This window comes from Chrysochloris asiatica, unplaced genomic scaffold (genome assembly GCF_000296735.1).
Source record: "Chrysochloris asiatica unplaced genomic scaffold, ChrAsi1.0 scaffold00104, whole genome shotgun sequence".
Taxonomy (NCBI): Eukaryota; Metazoa; Chordata; class Mammalia; order Afrosoricida; family Chrysochloridae; genus Chrysochloris; species Chrysochloris asiatica.
The window spans coordinates 8,671,681-8,693,796 of NW_006408622.1; the positions used below are offsets into that span (position 1 = coordinate 8,671,681).

General features: G+C 38.8%; 1 protein-coding gene across 1 annotated transcript in view; it reads left to right on the plus strand.

The window, feature by feature from the left end:
• KIAA0355 (KIAA0355 ortholog) overlaps positions 1–22,116 on the plus strand; it is a 70,084-nt gene that overhangs the window by 30,539 nt on the left and 17,429 nt on the right. The window contains exons 3-7 of the mRNA XM_006867318.1: positions 10,341–10,481; positions 10,698–10,793; positions 10,900–11,061; positions 12,300–12,458; positions 17,755–17,852. Coding sequence (XP_006867380.1) covers positions 10,341–10,481; positions 10,698–10,793; positions 10,900–11,061; positions 12,300–12,458; positions 17,755–17,852 — 656 coding nt within the window. The remainder of the gene's footprint in view (positions 1–10,340; positions 10,482–10,697; positions 10,794–10,899; positions 11,062–12,299; positions 12,459–17,754; positions 17,853–22,116) is intronic.

The following is a 22,116-nucleotide window of genomic DNA, read 5'->3' on the forward strand; positions in this document are numbered from 1 at the left end:
GCAATGTTGAATAATAATGATGAGGCTGTGAAACACCTCATAACTTGGTGAACCTAGAGGACATTGTGCTGAGTAAAATCACAAAAGGACAAATATCGCATGAGACCATTATTGTAAAAAAGGGTTTTCATACTTAAACATTCTTTGATGGTTACCAGGAGTGGGAGAGAAGGGAGAATAATTTCCTGACTGGAGGATAGACACTTGTTAGCTTGAGTGATGGGGAGGGCAGTATACAAGAAGAGGGAAAGTGGCAGAAGAATAATGAAAATAAATGAAGACACAGGGAGGTATGCATGGGCTAAAGGGGATAGAGGTAAATAGTGATATGTGCACAACCTTGGAACAACAATTGTCTGTGCATAGACACATGGACTGAGACGTAGGCTAAATGGGTAAGGGTGGGTGAAAGAAAGAGTGGGGCTATATGTGTATTTATATATGTGAGTTTGAAAGAGGATACTTGTACATGAGTAGTATTTAACTTTCCTATAAACAGCTATAATGTGGTGGAGCATGCAGTAGGCAAAGTGATGAAAAGTTGGATATCATCAAATATATTAAGTCAATGAGTTGCTGGGCCTGGGGGCTGAGGACCATAGCCTCAGGAATCACCATAGTCAATGGCATAACATAATCCTCAAAGACAGGTTACATCCTACTCTGGTGAGTAGTATCTGGAATCTCGAAAGCTCGCAAGCAGCTGTCTTAAGGTGCAGCTATTGGTTTCTCCATGTGTGAAAGAAAGAAGAGGGATAAAAATTGAAGAGGCTTAGATTCAGTTAGTCTACTGGACTAATGGAACATGCGAACATCAGTCTCCACAACTGTGAGACCAGAAGAGCTAGATGGTGCCCAGCTACCACTACCAACTGCTCTGAAAGGGAGCACATTAAAGGGATCTGGGTAGAATGAGAGAAAATATGGAAAACTCAAACGTTATTCTTATTTTTTAAAGACCAGGTTTATTTGTCAGAGACTGGAGGAACCTGAGACTATGGCCCTTGACCACCCTTCAGGTCTGGAAAGGAACCTACCCTTGTGGCCCAATTTTCAGCAATGCAATAAGGTTTACAGACAAGATCATCAGTTTTACATTCAACAAATCATACACTTTGGTTCTTGTCAGTGATTGCAATCCCCTCCATGTAATAACAGCAACACTAGTAAGTTATGCTCACCATGAAATGGCCAATCATTCGACATCAGAAGGACAGTATTTTCTTAAGGACAAAGTTGAGAAGGGTTGGAAAGGTGGGTGGAATGCAAATAGGAATCATAGGAGGAAACAGGATAACAGTGCATGGAGGGGACTGCAGTCATTAAGATGAAACAAAATTATGATTTGTTGAGTATCAAACTGATGATCTTATCTGTAAGCCTTCATTCAATTCATAATAAAAAGTTAAGAAATCAGTTAATCATAGATGTGTGCATTTATTTCTGGAATCTCAATTTCTGTTGTTGGTCTATGTGTTTATTGTTAATACCAGTACCTGTTTGTTTTCATTACTGTAGGTGTATCATGTATTTTTAAATTAGGAAGTGTGAATCGTTGTAATTTTTTCTTCTCTTTTAGCATTCTCTTAGCAGTTTGGGACCCCTTGTCTTTTCATATAAAGTTGAAGATTGGTTTTTCGATTTCCTTAAAGAAGGCTTTTGGAATTTTTACCAGGTTTATGTGAATTTGTAGATCATTTTGGGTAGACATCTTAAACAATATTAAGTCCTCCGATCCATAAACATCCTTTGCATTTATTTAAGTCTTCTTTAATCTCTTTAAGCAGTGTTTGATAGTTTTTACTGATTGTGTAAATCCTTCACGTCACTGGTTAGATGTTGCCCTAGAGATTTTATTCTATTGGATGGTATTATAAATGTAATTGTTTTACTAATCCCCTTTCAGATTTCTCATTTCAGTTATATAGAAACCCAACTGATATTTTGTTTGTTGCCTTTTGTAACCTGAAATTTTGCTAAATACCACTGTTTTCTTTAGAAGGTTTCTTGTGTTGTGGCCTCTTTGGGATATTCGCTGTCTTTTTTATTTTGTTTGACTTTTTTTTGTATCTTTGTCTAACTAACGTTAATTTCATTAATCTTTTCAAAGAACCAACGTTTGGTTTTATTAATGCTCTATTATTTTTCTGGTTTTGATTTTACTTCTGCTCTAATCTTTGTTATTTCCTTTCTTTTGACAGGTAAAAGGCTTACTTTGCTCTTTGTTGTTACTGAAGTTGTTCAGTTAGGCAGTTAATTTGAGATCTTTTTTTTTTTCATGTAGGCATTTATTGCTACAAGTTTTCTTCTGAGTACTGCCTACACTGCATCCCATAATTTGGCATGTTGTACTTCCATTTTCATTTGAATGTAAGAAATTTGTGATTTCTCTTTTGATTTCTTCCTTGACCCATTGGTAGTTTAATAGTGTACTGTTTAATTTCCACATATTTGTGTATTTTCCAGGGGTTGTTGTTGTTGTTGTTGTTGTTGTTGTTGTTGTTTATTGAGTCCTAGTTTCACTCCATTGTGGTCAGAGAAAATACTTCATATGATTTCAGTCTTTCTAAAAATTATCAAGAATTGCTTTGAAGTAAAATGCATATGGAGTCCTGGTGTGTTGCTGTAGAATAAGCACTGGACTACTAACCACAAGGTCAGTGGTTCACAGCTATCAGCCATTCCTCAGAAACCCTATACAGGGTCACGGAGTCAGAACCTACTTGACGGCACTTAACAGCAACAACAACAAAATGTATATTGTCATTTTTCAGTGGAATGTCCTATATGTGACTTAAATACAGTTGATTTGTGGTGTTCCTCTGTTGTTGATTTTCTTTATACATGTTCTATCTAGTACTGAAAGTGCTATATTGAAGTCTCCAACTATTACTGTAGTACTCTCTGTTTCTCCCTTAATTTTATCTTTTTATAGAAGTATTTTTGACAAAATCCTAGAAATCTTTATTAAACAAAAATAGTAAAATTTGCAATTTTTATTTCTTGACATAATTCTCCATCTAGGTATATTTGCTTCTGAAGGCAGTGTTTCTATCCCTCTAAATTCTGAGTTTCCTGAAGAATTCTGTGCTCTTTGAATTACAACCCTTCAAAATGACAGTTTGGCATCCTTGAGAGACTTAAATCGTAGTTCTTTTCAGTGTTCTTTGAGTTTAAGGAGTAAAAGAAGTCTGAAGGGGCAATATCAGGGCTGTAGGGTGGATGGGATAAAGTTCCCCAATGAAATTCTCATAGGACAGCCATAGAATGAGCAGGTGCATTGCCATGATGGAAAAAAATTCCTCAGGGCAACTTTCATGGCCTTTCTCTCACCAAAATTTTCTTTAAATTTCTTCATAATAAGCCCCCATGATCATTCTGTGTCCTTCAAGAAAATCTATCAAGATGACCTCTTGGAAATTCTAAAAAATAGTTGCCATATTCTTCTGAGCTGACCTCTGTGCCTTGAATTTAACTAATTGTACAGTTCAAGCAAGGAGCTCTGGTAGCATAGTGTTTACGAATCAGGCTGAGAACCTCAAGGTCAGCGGTTCAAAACTACCAGCTGTACTGCGGGAGAAAGATGAGGCTTTCTGCTCCCGTAAAGATTTACAGCCTTGGAACCCTGTATAGGGTCACTATGAGTCGGAACCGACTCCGTGACACATAACAACAGTTCAGGCTCACCAGCTGCTCCTTGGAAACCCTATACAGGGTCGCTATGGGTCGAAATCGACTCTATGGCACTTAACAACAACAACAGATCCTCTCAGAAGCCATTATTCCAATTGGATTTTTTTTAAGCCACCCTAGTGAGATTATCTAGGTGTGGTGCTGTGGGCTAATGCATCAGACTGCAGAGTCGTTTGAACAGCAAGATTGGTGGTTCAAGCTCACCAGCTGCTCCTTGGAAACCCTATACAGGGTTGCTTTGGGTCGGAATCGACCCAACAACATTTAACAACAACAAGTGAGAGTAAAAGGAGCTCTGGTAACATAGTGGTTATGAGTTGGACTGCTAACTTCAAGGTCAGCAATTTGAAACTGCCAGCTGTTTGTGGGAGAAAAATGAGACTCTTTTTTCCTGTAAAGATTTACAGCCTCAGAAACCATATACAGGGTATAATAACCAACTCCATGGCACATAACCAATTTACCAACGAAACTAAGGAGCTCTGGTGTGGAGCTGTGGATTAATGTGCTGGGCTAAAAAGTTGGTTTGAACCACAAGATCGGCAGTTCAAGTTCACAAGCCACTCCTTGGAAACCCTATACAGGGTTACAATGGGTCAAAACCATCTTAGTGGCACTTAACAACAACAACAACAAATGAGACTAAAATGTGTGTTATTTTTTGTGGTTTTTTTGTATCATATTTTATTCATATAACCCACTGGAGTGCTTTTTGCCTTTCATATTTTCTCTGTTCTTTAAGTGAATCACTCTGGTGTGTGTTCTTAAAGCTTTATTGTGAATTGAGTGAGTGAAGGTTTACAGGGCTTATCGTCAGTTTTTACAGTCAACAAATCATTGCAATGATCACAGTCCCCTCCATGTACCATCAGCTAACAGTATTTATTACTTCTATTGCCTTTTTTTTTTATGTACACATAACCAATATATTAGTTTAATATATATTAGTTTTAATGTCCAAAGGACACATTTTGCAAACCAGCCTGCTGGCCCTCAGCCTTTCTGAGCCCTTGGGTCTCTCTATGCCGTTGTCTCTGCCACCATCTCTGTAGTCGCTGCTTTTCTGATTAGGGTCCCTCACTCTTCTCATGCTCTTCCCTCATAGTGGTCCTAGGATCCTTTGTTCCTGAAATGGCTGATTAACTGTCATTTAGTTACACCTCTTCTATCTACATTTACAGCTGTGACAATCCCCGTTAGTCCCGATAACAGTTACTCACAACTGAATCATAAAATCCTATCCTCATCATTACCAGCCCCATCTAGACAAGAGGAAAATGGTTCAGTGGGGATTCTATCTTAACCCCCCAAGTTTTGATAGCCACTAATCACAGAGACATATTTAAACTTGCTTAGTTTGAAATAAACCTGTGCATGTATGAACTGGGACCTTAGTGGTAGTACTGTTTGATTTACACTCATATTGAACCACAAGGTCAGTGATTCAGACTCACCAGCTGCTCCTTGGAAATCCTCTACAGGATTGCTGTGAATCAGAACCAACTCTACAGCACTTAGCAGCAACAACAACAGTGTTCCTTTAGCTCTTCTGAGCTTAAAAAGGTGGTTTCTTCTGACTAATTAAATTGCCACTCCAGCTCTCTTTTGGTTATTATTTGCACAGAATATTTCTTCATTTATTCTCTCTCATTCAATCTGTCTGTTTGTTTGGATTTAAGGTGTGTCTTATAAACAGTATATAGTTGTACCATGATTTTTTGGTTCAGTCTCCCACTTTCTTCCTTTAGGTTAAACTATTTAGTTTATTCACATTTTAATTACTGTTAAGATGTGACTTTTGTCATTTTATTTGTGTTTCATGTGTCTAACCTTTTTTTCTTTTGTCTTTTAATACTGCTTGCTTTTGTGTTTTGTTGGTTGATTGTAGTGAGCTTTTTCTTCCTTTTCTTTTGTGTACATCTTTTATATATTAATGGCAATGATGAATAATGTATTTGTTGTTGTTGTTAAGTGCCGTCTAGTTGCTTCCAACCCATAGCGACCCTAAACAGGGTTTCCGAGGCTGTAAATCTTTACGGGAGCAGAAAGCCTCATCTTTCTCCTGCTGAGCAGCTGATAGTTTCGAACTGCTGACCTTGAGGTTCACAGCTCGATTCATAACCAGTACGCTACCAGAGCTCCTTAAATAATGTATTTAAGAGCTTATATTTATAACATTCTAGGTTAAGTTGGTACCAGTTTACCTTCGGTAATCCAAGAAATTCGCTATCTATATACTATTCCTCCCACTTGTGTTGTCATGTTTCATGTAACAGTTTATCCATCCCTTTTATATATTTGTTAATTCTCAATGTTTTGTCCTTCATGTTTTTTTTATTATCAAGTATGAATACCTTATTACTAGCTTTTACATAGTAGATGCTAGCTGGGTTGCTAACCGCAAGATCAGCATTCAAATCTACCATTTGCCCTTCAGGAAAAAGATGAGACTTTCTGCTCTCTTACAGATTTGTTGTTGTTGTTGTTGTGTGCTGTGGAGTCGGTTCCGACTCATAACAACCCTGTACAGGGTTTCTGAGGCTGTAAATCTTTACGGGAGCAGAAAGCCTCATCTTTCTCCCACGGAGCAAGCAGCTGGTAGTTTCAAACTGCTGACCTTGCAGTTTGCAACCCGATTCGTAACCACTATGCCCTGGAAATCCTATACAGGGTCATTATGAGTCAGAGCCAACTCAGTGGCACACAGCCACCACCACCACCACTACTACCATACTTGTCTGAGGGAGAACAATGATTCTGTAGGAAAAACACTGGACTTTGAACCTCAAGTTCAGCAATTTGAATGCACCAGCTGCTCCATGGGAGAAGGATGAGGGTTTCTGCTCCTGCAAATATTTACAGTCTTGGAAACCCTATACAGGGTTGCTGTGAATCAGAAGACTTGATGGCACTTAAAAACAGCATCAGCAATACTTGTATATCCATTTCCCTTACTAGATAACTTTCTTCTTATTCATAGCTTTGAATTATTTCCAGTGTCTTTTCCAGTCTATCTTAGAACTCTCATTAGTACTTTGGTAGGACCATTCAGTAAATATGAACTCTGTTAGCTTCTGTTTGTCTTTGAAAATGTCCATTTCACTTGTCATTGTTGAAGATAATTTTGGTGGGTATAGTTTTCTTAGTTGACAGTTTTGTTTGTTTGTTTTTGCTTTCAGCACTTTATATCATTCCATTGCCTCTGTCCTCCAATATTTCTGAGAGAAAAAAAACTGTACTTATTAGGGTTCCTTTGTATATAACTGTTTGTTTATCTCTCTTTATCTTTCATTTTCTTGAGAGCTTAACTGTGATGTCTCTTTTGGGGTTTTCTTGTTTTGGGTTCTTTAAACATCTTAAATTTGTAGGTTCATGTCCTGCATTAGACTGAGGAAATTTTCTGTCATTCTTTCAGATATGTTTTCTGTCCCTTTATTTCAACTCCTTCTGGAATTCCTGTGTTGCATATATTATGTCTCTTCTTGTTCCATGAGTGCATGGTAGTTCCAGAAAATAAGCACTAGACTGTGAACCACAAAGTTGGTGGTTCAAGCCCACCAACTACTCTGCAGGAAAAAGTTGAGGCTTTCTGGACTTTCAAAGATTTCAACAACCTTAAGAAACCCTGTACAGGGTCACTATGAGTTGGAAGTGATTAGACAGTGCTTAACAACAACCTCCGCTCAGTCTTTCTGAGCCTTCATTCTTACTGCTTTCACTATCTGTAATTTTAACGATTTTGTCCTATAATTCCGTTTTTTTCCCTGCCTGATTAAATCTCTTGATAAGTCCTGTTTGTTTATCATTTCAGTTTTTGTCCCTTTCAGTTACAATACCTTTTTTTTAGATCTTCATTTTGTTCTTACATTGTTTTCTTTATTTAATTTGTCTGTGCTTTTCCTTAGTTCTTAATTATGTTCAATGTTGCCATATTAAATTCTACCCATTTTTCATTTTTTGGTCATTTTTAGATGCACTTCCACTCTGTTTGTCATGTTCATTTGGATAGGTTATTATTTCTCTATTTTTCATATGTCTTGTGATTTTTTTTTGGTGGGCATTAAAATTTTCAAAGATGTTATTTTCTCCAGTATTTGGTGTTTTGGCCCATACTAATTTCTGCAAGAAACTCTTAGGTGGGCAAAGCCTTCAGTTTTTGCTTACAGTTTTCTTTTCCTTTCTGTAACTCCTACTCCTTTCCTGGTTTAATTGGGAATCAGAAGTCTCAATCTAATTTTTTTGTTTACAACCTCTGTCAGTCTATCTACCAGCAGGCACCGTTCAGGAGAGATGCCATATGCTAATCAGTGTATTAGTATACTCAGTGTGCCGGGAAGCACTGGCCTCTCTGTGATTATTACTTCCTTCCGTTCTCTGTTTCTACAATCACATTTTTATACATAAAATCCACACTCTGCAAGCCCCATTGGAGACTGGGTGTTGCCCTCTGTTTTTGCCCAAGGTTTCTTTTCCTGCACTTTGGGACTACTTATATCTGAGCTGGCGTTTAGGCCAGCACAGCCTGACTTTCCTCCATTTCAGGAAAAGGTGGGGCTGGCACTCCCCAAAAGGACTTCTGGAAGAGATCTTGGTGGTTTCAGAGCCCCATTGCCCTGTTGTAGTTAGAGAAGCAGTCTCCACTTAAGCCACCCACCTTCTGTAGGAGTTTGTATCAGTCCAGCAGGACAGTTACTGGTTGGGGAAGGGGTTGTAACACTATAAATTGACCCTTAAGGAGGAATCCTGGTGTGACGCTGTGAGTTAGTGCACCGGACTGCAAAGTCAGTTTGATCAGCAAGGTTGGTGGTTCAGGCTCACCAGCTGCTCCTCGGAAACCGTAAAACAGGGTTGCTAGGGGTTGGAACTGACTCAACGGCCCTGAACAACAGGAAGGTCTGCCTTGTTGCCATCAGAGCCCACCCTGTATTAGCTGTGGGTATAGCCTCCATTCAAGATGGCTGTTTCCTATCACACACACAAACCTTACTCAGCAGTCCTTGGTGTTATCTGTAAGGGGGAGCATTCCAAAACTGGTCTCCAGAGAGCGAGAGATCATTCCTGTTGGTTTCTGAGGCCTGAGTTATGGTGGGCAGGGAGGCCTGTAGAGTGCTGACTGTGAGCAGAGACTGTAGAAGAGGCCTTATGTGACAGTTCACACTGGTGAGTTTGGGGAAGGTACAAGGTCTGCCTTGGTGATTAGCCCAGAAGCTTCCAGGCAGTGGGTGTGATCGTCAGGAAAATAGGCTTTGTTTCTGGTGCCACTTCCCCAGGTCACAGCAGCCAGTGGCTGCCATAGCCAAGGGGAGGGGCAGCAGTGGGAAGGAAGTTATTTTCCTGCTTTATACAATTTGTTGATTCTTTGATTCTTGCCTAACTACAGTACCCCACTGCTTTCCTTTCGGCTTCCCTATTCAGAATCCCTAAGTTGAATACCATTTCTTTGTTAAATTTCTTGTTGTATTGTGATTAGAATAATAGTTGGTTATGCTGCCATCTTCACAGAATCTTAATTCTGTGTTTTATTTGTTGACTTTTTACCCCATGAAGCTGTCAGGTCCAGGAGAACAAGGACTAGGTTTTGTGTTCCACAGTGTCTGGTGGCACCTGAAACACCCTTGTGGGCTAAATAGTTGAGTGAGTAAACAATGCTTAGAATGAGTCAAACTAATTTAAGTTGAGAACTGTTGTTGTTCAGTACCATTGAGTTGGTTCCAGTTCATAGCAACCCTGAATAAATAGGCTTTCCAAGGAGTAGCTGGTGGGTTTGAAGTGCTGGCCTGCAGTTAAAGCCAACCTTACCGTCCATTGCATTATCCTACAGTGCCACAACAGGACTCCTGAGAGACTGCTAGGGTTCAGGAAATGCTCATAAGCATAGTCATGTATCGTTTTTAAATATTACAATTAATAAGAGTTGATATTTATTTTCCTATAGTCCTGCGATTTTGGTAAATATTTCAACTCTGATGCTGGACTAGAAGAACAAAAAATAATCATTAAAAAATGTTGTTATACAAATACTATTGCAATAAAATTAAAAATTGAGCAGTTCACGCTGAGTTCCTTTACCCATCTACTAAATCAGATATATATTTTCTGTATCATCTTCTAGCCCTGCTCCATATGTATATATAACTTTGGCATTTCATCATACTATGACACAGATTGGTGTTTCCTTGTTTTCTTCATAACCATATTTAATGACTGAACACTAAGTGTTTAATTTTTTGATGCAGATTTCTAAATTTCTGTTTTTCCCTTAATAATTTTAGTGTGTATGTGTTTTTTTCTGTTCTGTATTGGTGTGGCATTTTAGTTCAATGTTGCAGTGTACCCATTTTTTTTTTTTTTTTTAAGTCTAGAAACCAATATTCTGGGTAATTTTTTTAAAGCAGGGAAATTTAAAATATGTACATTTTCCTCCCTGGGTTTCTAAAATAGGGTTATACTAAACTAAGTTTGCTTTCGCTTCAGAATGGTTAACATGGCTTTCTGTACATCTGACACCTCATTTTCTAATACAAATAATCCAGAAGCTCTGATTTATATATAATGCTTAGGTGGTTTCTTGCTTTATTTCATGTGCTTAAACTTTGCTAGTAACTGTAGCATTCTTTTTTGCCTACCAGTCACTGTTTCTGTTGCAGGCAACATCTAGACTAAGAGAAAGAGGGTGTGATGGCTGCTTGGCAGGAATTGAAGTTCAGCAGCTCTTCTGTTCTCAAAGTGCAGCAATTCCTGATCACCAGCTAAAAGAACTGAACATAAAAATTGACAGTGCTTTACAAGTAAGTTTGTGAGAACTACCATATTGGTATTGGAGGAATGGAAAAGAGGCCTTAGATTTATAATGTTTAACCAAGTGGAAAGAGTAGTAAAATAATAATTGGCCTGAAGTAATGTAATAACTACAGAAATTTTAAATGTCTGTTTTCATTAGACTTGGTCATATAATCTTTTAATCGGCAATATAATCATGATTCTTGAAAACAATTTCTTTGCAGGCGTATAAGATAGCTCTGGAAAGCTTAGGTCACTGTGAATATGCAATGAAAGCTGGCTTCCACTTGAATCCAAAGGCAATTGAAGCAAGTTTACAGGTACACTTTTATTTCTGGTAAAACCCTGGTCTGCCAGTCTTATGTGAACCTGTGTTTTAGTAGGTGAACTGTGGGTCACTGCTTCTCATATCCAAACCTTTTTCAGGGTTGCTGCAGTGAAGTGGAAGCCCACCAGACAGGGCGGAGGCAGACTCCCCCGCAACCCATGCAGTGTGAGCTCCCCACCGTCCCCGTGCAGATAGGATCGCACTTCCTGAAGGGTGTCTCCTTTAACGAGTCGGCCGCCGACAATCTGAAACTTAAGACGGTAGCTTTCTATGGGGTTCCAATAACCCAAGTGTGAACTTTGAAAATAGAGTTCTTAAGGGAAACAGTGAATTTGTGAACAATCTAGGTAGATTAAAAAAAAATTATAAAGTCAAGGAAGGAGGCATTGACCTTCTTTAGTAAGCTGATGTCTAAAAGGAGGACTATAGAGATTAGTTTTCTTCCAAGTTGGTTTTATTCATAACTTTTTTAATGTTTCACAAGAAGGGATTGAAAGTACTTTATAAAATATTGTTTATGACTAATGTTTCTTAGTGGGCTTCACAGATTAAGTATGCGGAGAGATCTGGTCAGAATACTGCAGTAACAACATTTAAAGAGCATCATGTGTGTCAGGCATTATGCCAAGTACTTCGTATGCATTGTCTTGTGTGATGCTTATATACCATCTTTTCTCCCATTTCACACATAAGGAGAAGCGAGGCCCCAGCTCATTCTACTCGAACATAATAGAATTTGAATTTAGGCATGCTAACCGACTCGATGGCACACAACAACAACAACAGCCACTCAGCCATCCAAAATACAGTTGAGGTTTTAATTAGCATTCACTTTTCCCAGATGAGTTTGTTTCCTTATTTAGAGGAATTCAGGATTCATTAACTAGTTTGCATTGGCAAATTTCTAAATAATGTGATATTTTGCACTAGTACAGAAATTAAATATGCATACTATGCACCCATATCCAAATCTCACTGCTTACTCTGTTGTTAATGTTAAGTGCCACCGAGTCAGTTCCAACCCATAGCAACCCTCTATAGTGCTTCCAAGGAGCAGCTAGTGAGCTTGAACCACCCAACCTTGCATACAGTGCAAACAACTTGGCAGTCTGGTACATTAACCCACAGCGCCACGCTAGGACTCACTGTATAGAGTTTAAGAAATCCCTGAGAGTGACAGATAACAATTACTTAAGGACTCCTGGTGTGGCGCTGTGTGTTAATGCATCAGACTGCAAAGCCATTTGAACTTTAAGGTCAGCAGTTCAAGCTCACCAGCTGCTCTTTAGAACCCTTATACAGGGTCACTATGGGTCGGAACTGACAAGATGGCACTAACAACAACAACAACAAGAAATTAAAATGACATGATTTGGGTGTACTTACCCAAAATGCTTTGTTCTTGATAATGATTGTATCTGTAAACACAATTCTATAATTACAGAACCTGGTCTAACTTTGATCTTGTGTGATAAACTCTCTTCTTATCAATCTATAGCATACAATGTTACAGCTGATCAAGGAGGCAGGCTGCTATAATGGAATCACAGCCAGGGACGATTTTCCTGTGACTGAAGTGCTGAACCAGGTTTGCCCATCCACATGGCGAGGTGCCTGCAAAACTGCCGTGCAGCTGCTATTTGGCCAGGCTGGACTGGTGAGTGAATGTGTGTGACAGGTGAGAGAGAGAGCAGAGAAAGACTTCTCAATCTTATGAGGATGTAGGTGCATGCCTGTGTAAGAAAATACTGAATAATTTAAAAGTTCTACCATGCGACAGTTTAGACCAGCTAGAAAAGGTAAAGAAAGTGTAGCATTAAAAAAGCTTTTTTTTTTTTTTTTTAAAGAGTGATACTATCTGTTTGTAAGGTGCCTAGTTACATAACGATATTATAGAATTTCCTCATTTTAAGAATACTGTTATATTAATAATGACCTGACCTGGCTCCCCTGTAGCTACTACAGTGGATCTCTTTCTGTTCTTCAAATGTACCAAGGTTGTTCCTGTCTCAGGCCATTGCATTTAGTGCTCTTTACCTGGGAGCATTCTTCTCTCTGATCTTGACATGGCTCACTGTTTCTCATAATTCTGGTGTCTGCTCAAATCACCTCCTCAAGGTGGCCTCTCCTCTGACCACAGCAGTGTAAGTAATGCCCCTACCCACAGTCACTTTGTATCCCTGTATCTCAACTCTCTGTTTATCTCCTTCTTGGTAATAAAATAACACCAAAACAAAAATAATGGCTTGGGCTTTTTTGCCCCTTTGGAAGATAATTAAAAAAAACTTGCCAGATAAAATAGGAGGAAAGTGTGAAAGAAAACTCAAAATCATTTTAAAAAGAAAAAAAAAAAAAACAGGCTTACTGAGCAAATAGAGATGGGTGGAACCCCAAGAGTATGGCCCTTGGTCATCCTTCAAGTCTGGAACTGAACTCACCCCCATAGCTCAATTTTCAGCCAAACAATGCACAGGCCTATAAAGGGAAACATTAGCACTAGTAAGATGCACACACCTTAGAGTAATCATCCATTTGAGATCAAAAGGGCACCATATACCCCAGAGTTCTGAAAGCTTAGGAAAGAGCGAAAGCAAGAAACACAGGAAGGAAGTGTGGGCTAAATGATGCTACATTGAAGGATTACAGTCCATAAGATGTAACAAAATGTGTTTGAATTGTCCACCATCAAACTGATGATCTACTCTGTAAGCCACTGAATTCAGAATAAAAAGTTGAAAATGTATATGCAAAATACCAGTAATAAAAGTTATGTATAATATTAAAAACTATTTCCATGTTGAGCATTATATTTGTAAGATGCTTGGGGAGGAGGGCAAGAGAAATTATTAGATTATGTTGGGGAATAAAAATACCTTGCCTCAAGCTGGGTGGGTTTAGGAGGTCAGCATCTGAAAACATTTAGTGTTTTGTTTGGCACCTTTGGCCCAAATAATCTTACATGCTTGATCTTACTTTCTTTAAAATTAAACTACTACTTTTTGAAAATATACAGCATTTTAGTCAGAGGTAAGAGGAAGCTAATTTGAAATTAAGGACTAATTGGAAAATCAAGGACTGTCTCTTAGTTTAATTCTTACTTTCTTCATGAAAATTTCTGTTGGGAGGATGCTGTCCTTTTGTTTCTTGTACATAAGATCTCAGGTGGCTCAGCTCAAGGCTGCATGTCATGGAAAGGACTAGATGAAGGTCTGTTGATTAGTATCAGAACTACCACCACCACCACCACCCCACTGCCTGTAGATTGTTCCACATCCTCAAAGACAATTCAGCTGAAAGTAGAAGAAACCATAGCAGTTAGTGCTCTAGATTATTGTCAAGTGCTGCTGAGTCGGTTCCAACCCATAGCGACCCTGTATAGGGTTTCCGAGGAGTGACTGGTGAGCTTGAACCACCAACCTTGCAGTTCAAACGGCTTTGCAATCTGGACCATTAAACCACAGCACCACATCAGTGTGTAAAATAAGGTAAAAGGACACAAACTGTATTTAGAAAACATTGTAGGTTTGAAAAAAAAAAAAAAAAAGACCATTTTTTTTAGAAGCAGAAAAATTCTAATTCCCTACCCCTTGATCATAGGGACCTTTGTGTGTGACTGACAAAGAACCTTTAGATTATGTTTTGGGGGAAGGGAGGAGAGAGGAAACACCTGCCTAGTTCAACAATGGGTATTCCTTGGACAGGAAGTCTTTTCCAAAGGATACTGCAGACCAGCTGTGAAAACTCTGTTTATAGTAGTGAAAATGTGTTCCCTTAGAGGCTGAATTTGGGATCATGTATGGCTTTACCCCTTCTAAAATGTTACAGATTTGTTTTTAAGCTGTTTTATGATTAATTTCTTTGACTTATTTTAATTACTTGAAAATAGATGCTTTTACTTTGTTAAACTCTAGATTATATACCATCTGTGTAGAGTTACTCGCCTCCAAATAAGAAGAAATCATTAAAAGAATAGTTGGTCCTTCATCAGTGCTCACGTCGTTCTGGTTTTATTGATGGTTGTTGTTTTTGGTGGTAGTGGTTAGATGTTGTGGAGTCAGTTTCAATAAATAGTGACTCTGTATAGGGTTTCTGAGGCTGCAGCTTTTGTTGTTGTTGTTGTTATGTGCTATGTATTCAGTTCTGACTCAGCGACCCTGTACAGGGTTTCTGAAGCTATAAATCTTAATGGGAGCAGAAAGCCTCATCTTTCTCCCGCAGAACAACTGTTAGTTTCAAACTGCTGACCTTGAGGTTCGCAGCCCGATTGGTAACCGCTACGCTACCAGAGCTCTTACAGGAGCAGAAAACCTCATCTTTCTACTCCTGTAAAGTGGCTGGTGGATTCAAATTGTTGACCTTGCGATAACCACCCAACACATAATCAGTCCACTTTGCCACCAGAGCTCTTTGTTGACGGTTGAGGATAAAATAATGAGGAAAAAAAATCTTCATCCACGTCTCACTTGTTATTCAGTCGTTACAAATGGACTTTCTGAAGCACTGGTTTGATTTTTTTTATTTATATTTTTAATTTTTAAAGAAGTTTTTATTGTAAATTGAGTTAAAGTTTACAGGGCAGGTTATCAGTTTTACATTCCATAAATCATACTTTGCTTCATTGCAATAGTTACAATCCCCTCCATGTACCATCAGTCAACAGTATTTACCTCTATCTCCAACCCCCCACCACCTTTTTTTTAAAGGTTTTTATTGACAATTGAGTGAAAATTCACAGGGCAGATCATCAGTTTTACATTCAACAAATCATACACCTTGTCTTGTCTCATTACAATAATTGTAATCCCCTCCATGCACCCTCAATTAACAGTATTTCTCTCTGTTCACTAGCTCTTTAATAAAAAAAAACACAAAGAACACAGGCATATAAAATAATTTACACCTCCAAAGGGCACATTCTACAAGTCTACCTCCTGGCCACCAGTTTTTAGTCCCTTTCTTCCCATGAATCTAGAGTCCTTAGCCACTCCCCCTCTCCATGTCTGCCTCCACCTCAGGCGTTGCTGCTTCTCTGGATAAGCTCTCGCATTCTGCTTGTGCTCACCTCACTTGATGGTCGTAGGATCCTCTGTTTCTGGACTATAATATTAATCACTCCCGTTTTTGTTATAAAACTTCTACCTTTACAATTGTGACAGTTGCAATTAGTCATGATAAAAATTACTCACTATTGAATCATAAGAATCTTGTCCCCATCTCTCTTCACCAGACCCATCTAGACAAGTTGAAAACTATTTAGTGGGAACTCTTTTCTCCCGACATACTTTTAAACTCCATCATGAAACCTTGTAAGCCTGTCACTTCGTGCCTTTATAGCCCTCCTCCCCCGATGTTAGATAGCCAGTGTCTAAGTTGCCCCGCCCTGTCTACCCTGTATATACAGAGGCGATAGCCTTGAAACTTGATGTGAAGACTCCTTCCCTCTCTATTGGTATTTAGAGTTACTACCTCTCTGAGTATAGGTCAGGATCATCAAATTGTAGCAATTTACCCTTGTTTCCTTTATCAATAAAAAAATTTTTTTTTTTTTTTTTGTAATCTTCCTCGAACAGAGTTCTGATTATCAAGCCATTGAGACTAGGCCAAATGGGTACGGTCTGCAAGTTTGGGTGTTCTTGTGCATCTCCCTCACTTCACATCAGCTGGATGCTTCACTCTCGGCTCTAGCCCTCTGTGGCTATGTCCTTTGTTCCATGGTCTCAGTTGTCCCCAGGTCTCACCACACTTTGGACCAACCAATCCTTCCTTTTCTCTCATCTCCAGGTCAATAGGAGTCAATGGACTGTGGTTGAATTCAGCCCATTTCTTCATTGCTGGCTTTCCCCCCACTCTTCTATTCACCAGTAGACCAATGTGGTCACCAGCAAGCTTATATGCCTGCTCATATGTTCCCTTTGAGTTTCAGTCTTAGAGGGGAGTTTGTCCTGAAGGATCTTGATTGCTTGCCTTGATGGCTTGCTGGTGAACAGCTTGTTTATTCTTGTGGTAGCCAGTCATGCTGACATTTTTGGGGATTGTCTTTTAGGGTCTATCTTTCCTGGTGTTCGTTGGCCTTCTTGAATGCTTATCTTTTCACTTTTCAGGATGTTAGGGAAATTTTCTTCCAGAAGCTCTTCAACTATCTCCTTTGTGGACTTGTGTGATTCCTGTTCGAAATGCCGATAATTCTCAAGTTATTTGTCTTCATGTTTTCCAACATGAATCTTGGCCTTCTTCAGATTTTTTTATCCTTTTTTTGTGTTTGCTTTTCTATCTTAATAGTGTTGAGAGATTTATCTTCTAGCTCACTAGTTCTGGCTTCTCTCTCTTCAGTTCTACTCCTTTGCCCTTTCAGTATATTGCCCATTTCTGATATTCTGTTGTTAATCATTTGGATCTCTTTCTGTAGGTTTTGAATTGTTTCCAATGCTGTGTCTATTTTATTTGATTGTTCCTGTAGCACTTTCCTGACTTCTTCCTTATTTTTCTCAACTCCATTGTATAGTATTTTGTTATATTTTATAATCATTTTTCTGAATTCCTTCTCAGACATTTCCAAAGCCTGCCCATCTTCCAGTATGAAGTATAGGTCTACTTCCAGCTCATTTGCCTCAATCACTTTATCTCACTTCTGGACATGTGCTGATATGGTCATTTGTTTCTATTTTGGGGGCATATTTCAGGAGTTAGCTGTGGCCTTAATACTTAGATGGGTGTGTATTTTGGCATTTTTTATGGTTTTCGATTGCCTCCATATAGATGTGATCAGGAGATGGGCTTCCCTTTTCACTCTTCTTCCTAAGAAATTTCAAGATGCCACTGTTGTTCATTATGATGTAACTCAGGATTTATATTCTTGTTAAGAGTCACTCAGCACAAATAGGCTCGTGTATAAGATTTGTTTCTGATCCATTTTCCTCTCTGAAATCTGCTTGTTGTTTTTGTTTCTCTCTCAGGTAGTGGTTGACACAGCACAGATTGAAAATAAAGAAGCCTATGCTCCCCAAATCAGTCTAGAAGGCTCCAGAATTGTGGTTCAAGTCCCATCCACATGGTAATGTAACTGATATTCACACAATCCTACACTCTGGTTGAAGTTTGCCATCTCTTGCTTTGTTTTTAATAAACCCCATCCTAACTGAGATGACAAGTCTTGTATGTATGGACTTAGGGGCTGCAGTGGTGTGTTAGTGATGTATAATTATATTGGACTATGATGAAAAAGCTAAAATTACTGAAAAAGTATTGACTAATAATGTAACTAAAATATTATATATTTTTGTATCACTTCTGCTGGTCAGTTCACAGCCTTTAAACAGAGGAACTATCTTCTTCTCAGTCACTCAGTGCTTCTCTAAAGCTGAGCACAAAACATCACATTTCTTCTCCTCATTTGTCTTTTCTAGCTACAACTTGATGATAGTGAGCTCATGTCATTACATCCCTACTGTTATAGCAAATCTGGGGGTAAAGACAAGGAACCCTGGTGGGTTAAGTGCTAGATTCCTAACCACAAGTCTGGCATTTCAAACGCACCAGCCGCTCTTCTGAGAAAGGTGAGGCTTTATGCTTTATAGTCTTGGAAACCCTGGGGAGTACGTCACGCAGTATGTACTTGACAGCAGTGGTTTGGGGGCAGATTGGGCAGTTATTTGTAACACTTCCAGTAGGATTATTCTTAATTTATTAAAAGAACTCCCCACCCCCCCCCCAAAAAAAAAGAAATTCCTACATATCAATAAAATGGTCAAGGATTGTGAGTAGGTAAATCAGAAAAGAGCAACTACAGTCAATAAATACATGAAAAACATGTTTAACCGTAATAATCAAAGGAAGACATATTAAAAAAATAATGTGGTGCCATTTGCCCTGCACATTGTTGAATTTTTTTAGAATAGTAATTCTGGGTTTATATCAGACTGTACAAAAATTGACATGTTGTTATTGTTAAGTGCCATCGAGTCGGTTCCAACCCATAGTGACTCTGTACAGGGTTTCCGAAGCTGTAAATCTATACGGGAGCAGAAAGCCTCATCTTTCTCCCACGGAGCCACTGGTAGTTTTGAAATGCTGACCTTAAGGTTCGCAGCCCAATTCATAACCATTACACTACCAGAGCTCCTTAAAACAGACATAGATATTGTTAAATGGCAAATAAATAGCATAGCGTTTCTGGAGGGTAGTTTAGTACATCTTTAGAATCCTAAAATAAGAGATTTTGTTGTTGTTGTTAATTGCCATCAAGTCACTTCTGACTTAGAACAACCCTGTCTGTATAGGGTTTCCTAGGAGTGGCTGGTGAGTTTGAAACGCCAGCTTTGCAGTTCAAAGAGACCTTGCTGATTAGTACTTATCCTCCAACAGCACAAACCTCAGAAATCTCACGGTCCACTTCTAGGGATTTATCCTCGCAATATGCATATAGATTTGGCTGAATGGATTGGAATGATAGCATTGTTATTAACGAAAATGAAGGCCATAGAAGAGAATAGTGGACTCCTGGTTAGGTGCTGTAGGATCAGCACTAGATTGTGAACCACAAGGACAACAATTCAAACCCACCAGCTGCTCCTCGAAAACCTTATACAGGATCGCTGTGAGTTAGAACCAAATCAAAGGCACTTAACAACAACAACAACAAAATCATAGTATTGAGGCACATCTAGGTCACCTGGCATAACATAGTCAACAAAGACAATTGTTTTGCATTCTAGTTTGGTGAGTACATACTGGGGTCTTAAAAGCTTGTGAGCAGCCAATTAAGGTGTAATTGTTGATCTCTTCCTATCTGGAGCAAAGAAAAGTGAAGAAAATCAAAGACTCTAGGAAACAATTAGTTCATGAATTAAAGGGCTACATGAACCACAGGCTCTACTACACTGAGACCAGGAGAACTAGATGGTGCCAGGCTGCTACTGTCAAAGACCGATCTGGAGTGTCATAATAGAAGGTACTGGACAGTGTGAGAGAAAAAAATGTAGAATAATATTCAAAGTCATTAAATACAAAAAAAGAGAACAGATCTATTGGTCTGATAAAGATTGATGGAACCCTTGAGACAATGGCCCTTATTGTTGTTTTTAATTGCCATCAAGTTGGTTCCAACTCATAGCTACGCTATATAGGGTTTCCAAGGAACGAACGGCTGGTGAGTTTAAACTGCAGGCCTTGTAGTTCAATCCTACCTTGCTATCCAGTGCATTATCCTGCAGTGCCACACCAGGACTCTCTATGGCCTTGAGATACCCTTCAAACCTGGAGCTGAACCTACCCCTGGGAATCCCCTTTCAGCCAAACAATAGACAGACTGACTATTAACACCTATGAGGAAGCACTCCTCAGAAAAAGCAATTGTACAAGACCAAAAGGATAGCATTGGCTCCAAAATAAAGTTCAGAAACAAGAAGAGGCAGAAAAAATGGGTGAATGGAAATGGGAAACCCAAGGAGGAAGTGGGAAGAGTGCTGCTATTAAGGGAAATGCTGCTAATGTCACAAAACAAAATGTTTATAAATTGTTAAGTGGAAAACTGTTTTGCTCTGTAAATTTTCACCCAAACCACAAGTTTATAAAAAAATTAAGCTCATACTGGAAGGTAATTTTGCTATTAAAATTATAATTTGGACAAATATTTACTATATAGATAATATTTCAGTCATTATATAGAAGGAGGTAAAGATACTATAGTACCTTATATGAACTAAAGTAGTAGCTGGGTAATGTTGTGCAAGGAGGCTCAAGAAGTTCATGGGAAAATGGAATTAAAAGACACTGGAATTTTTCCATGCAGTTTTAAAGCTTGTTTGTTTAAACTGTTGCTCCCTTTTAAATGTAAAGGTACTGCAGTAGATTCTGCTGACGTGTTCAGAGATTGATATAGCAAGTGAGTTGATCTTTCACTTTGTATCCTCAAATATCCCTTCTCCCAGCCCACATCCCCTCAAAAAATGTATTGTTGAGATGGAATACTATGAATAGTAATTACACCCACACTCATCTTTATGAATTAAAAGCTTAGTTTTCTATGAGATTCATGTATTCCTGAAGTCTTGTTTTTGCAAATAAAGTTCTTATTGAAAATTATTAAACTTAACCAGAATTCTAATTTTGAAGAAAAAGCTCTGAATTTTTAGATAACCAAAAACTAAACTCTGTGCCACACAGTTAATTCCAACTGAAAGTGACCCTATTGTTACGTACCATCAAGTGGATTCCCACTCATAGCGCACTGTATAGGTTTTCTGAGGAGCAACGTGTGCATTGAGACTGCCCCCTTTCAGTTACCAGTCCAGGGCTTATCCTACAGCGCCACACCAGGACTCTCTCTGTAGGCTAGAGTATAACTGTTCCATAGGGTTTCCAAGGCTATAAAGATTTCTTCCTGATGCTTCATCTTTCTTCCTGGTGGGTTCGAACCACTAACTTGTCATGGTGCTAATCCACCATGCCACCAGGGCTCCTGAACTCTTGGATTGCTGAGTGAATATTAACAGCTATTAAAATAATTTGACACTTTGTTTGCTTCCCTACTCTCCCACTAAATTTGATTCCTTTGTAGAGCTCCCTCTGCTGGCTGATTTTGGTAAAGATAAAGTTGTTTTGTCTCTTTCAAATCAAAAAACATGTTAGTAAAAAAATTCAAACTTTGTGATTGCTTTATTTTCAGAAAAATTAAATCTTTAGTAAAACACATCTAGAATCATGTTTTGCTTTCAATAAAATGAATTTTTCTGCTACCAGATAAGGTTTCTTAATGACATTTTAAAACTCTGATTAGGAGCTCTGGTAATCTCACAGTCAGCAGTTGGAAACTACCAGTTATTCTGTGGGAGAAAGAAGAAGCTTTTGCAGGGTCTCTATGAGTTGGAACCAACTCCACGGCACATAACAACAACAGCCTTGCAGAGAGCAGAGGGGAAAGCATTCCAGGCAAAAGGAACAGCAAATGCTGGAAGTCTGAGGAGTGGGCTGACCTGGCTATGAATAGGGCAGGTGATGGTGAAGAGGGGAAGTCACAGAAGCCAAAGCTTACAGGACCCTGGCTTTTCACCCAAAGGCAGGGGGAGAGTTGGAAGCAAGTTTTAGTAATTGGTTAATAGAATAGGTTTAGGCCATTTGCTAATCAGCCCTCAAGAATAGCTAACTTATTTTTTTTTTAAAAAAGGCCAATTTATTTATTGTTATCACCAAGACCTATAGTACTTAACTCCTTTCTGTATGACCAGCAGATACTCTTGCAGTGGGAAGACAATAAGTGGAAAGCTGAATCACACCCAGAAATCTGCTTCTAGCATAGAGTTGGAGCAGGTGGACGGTAT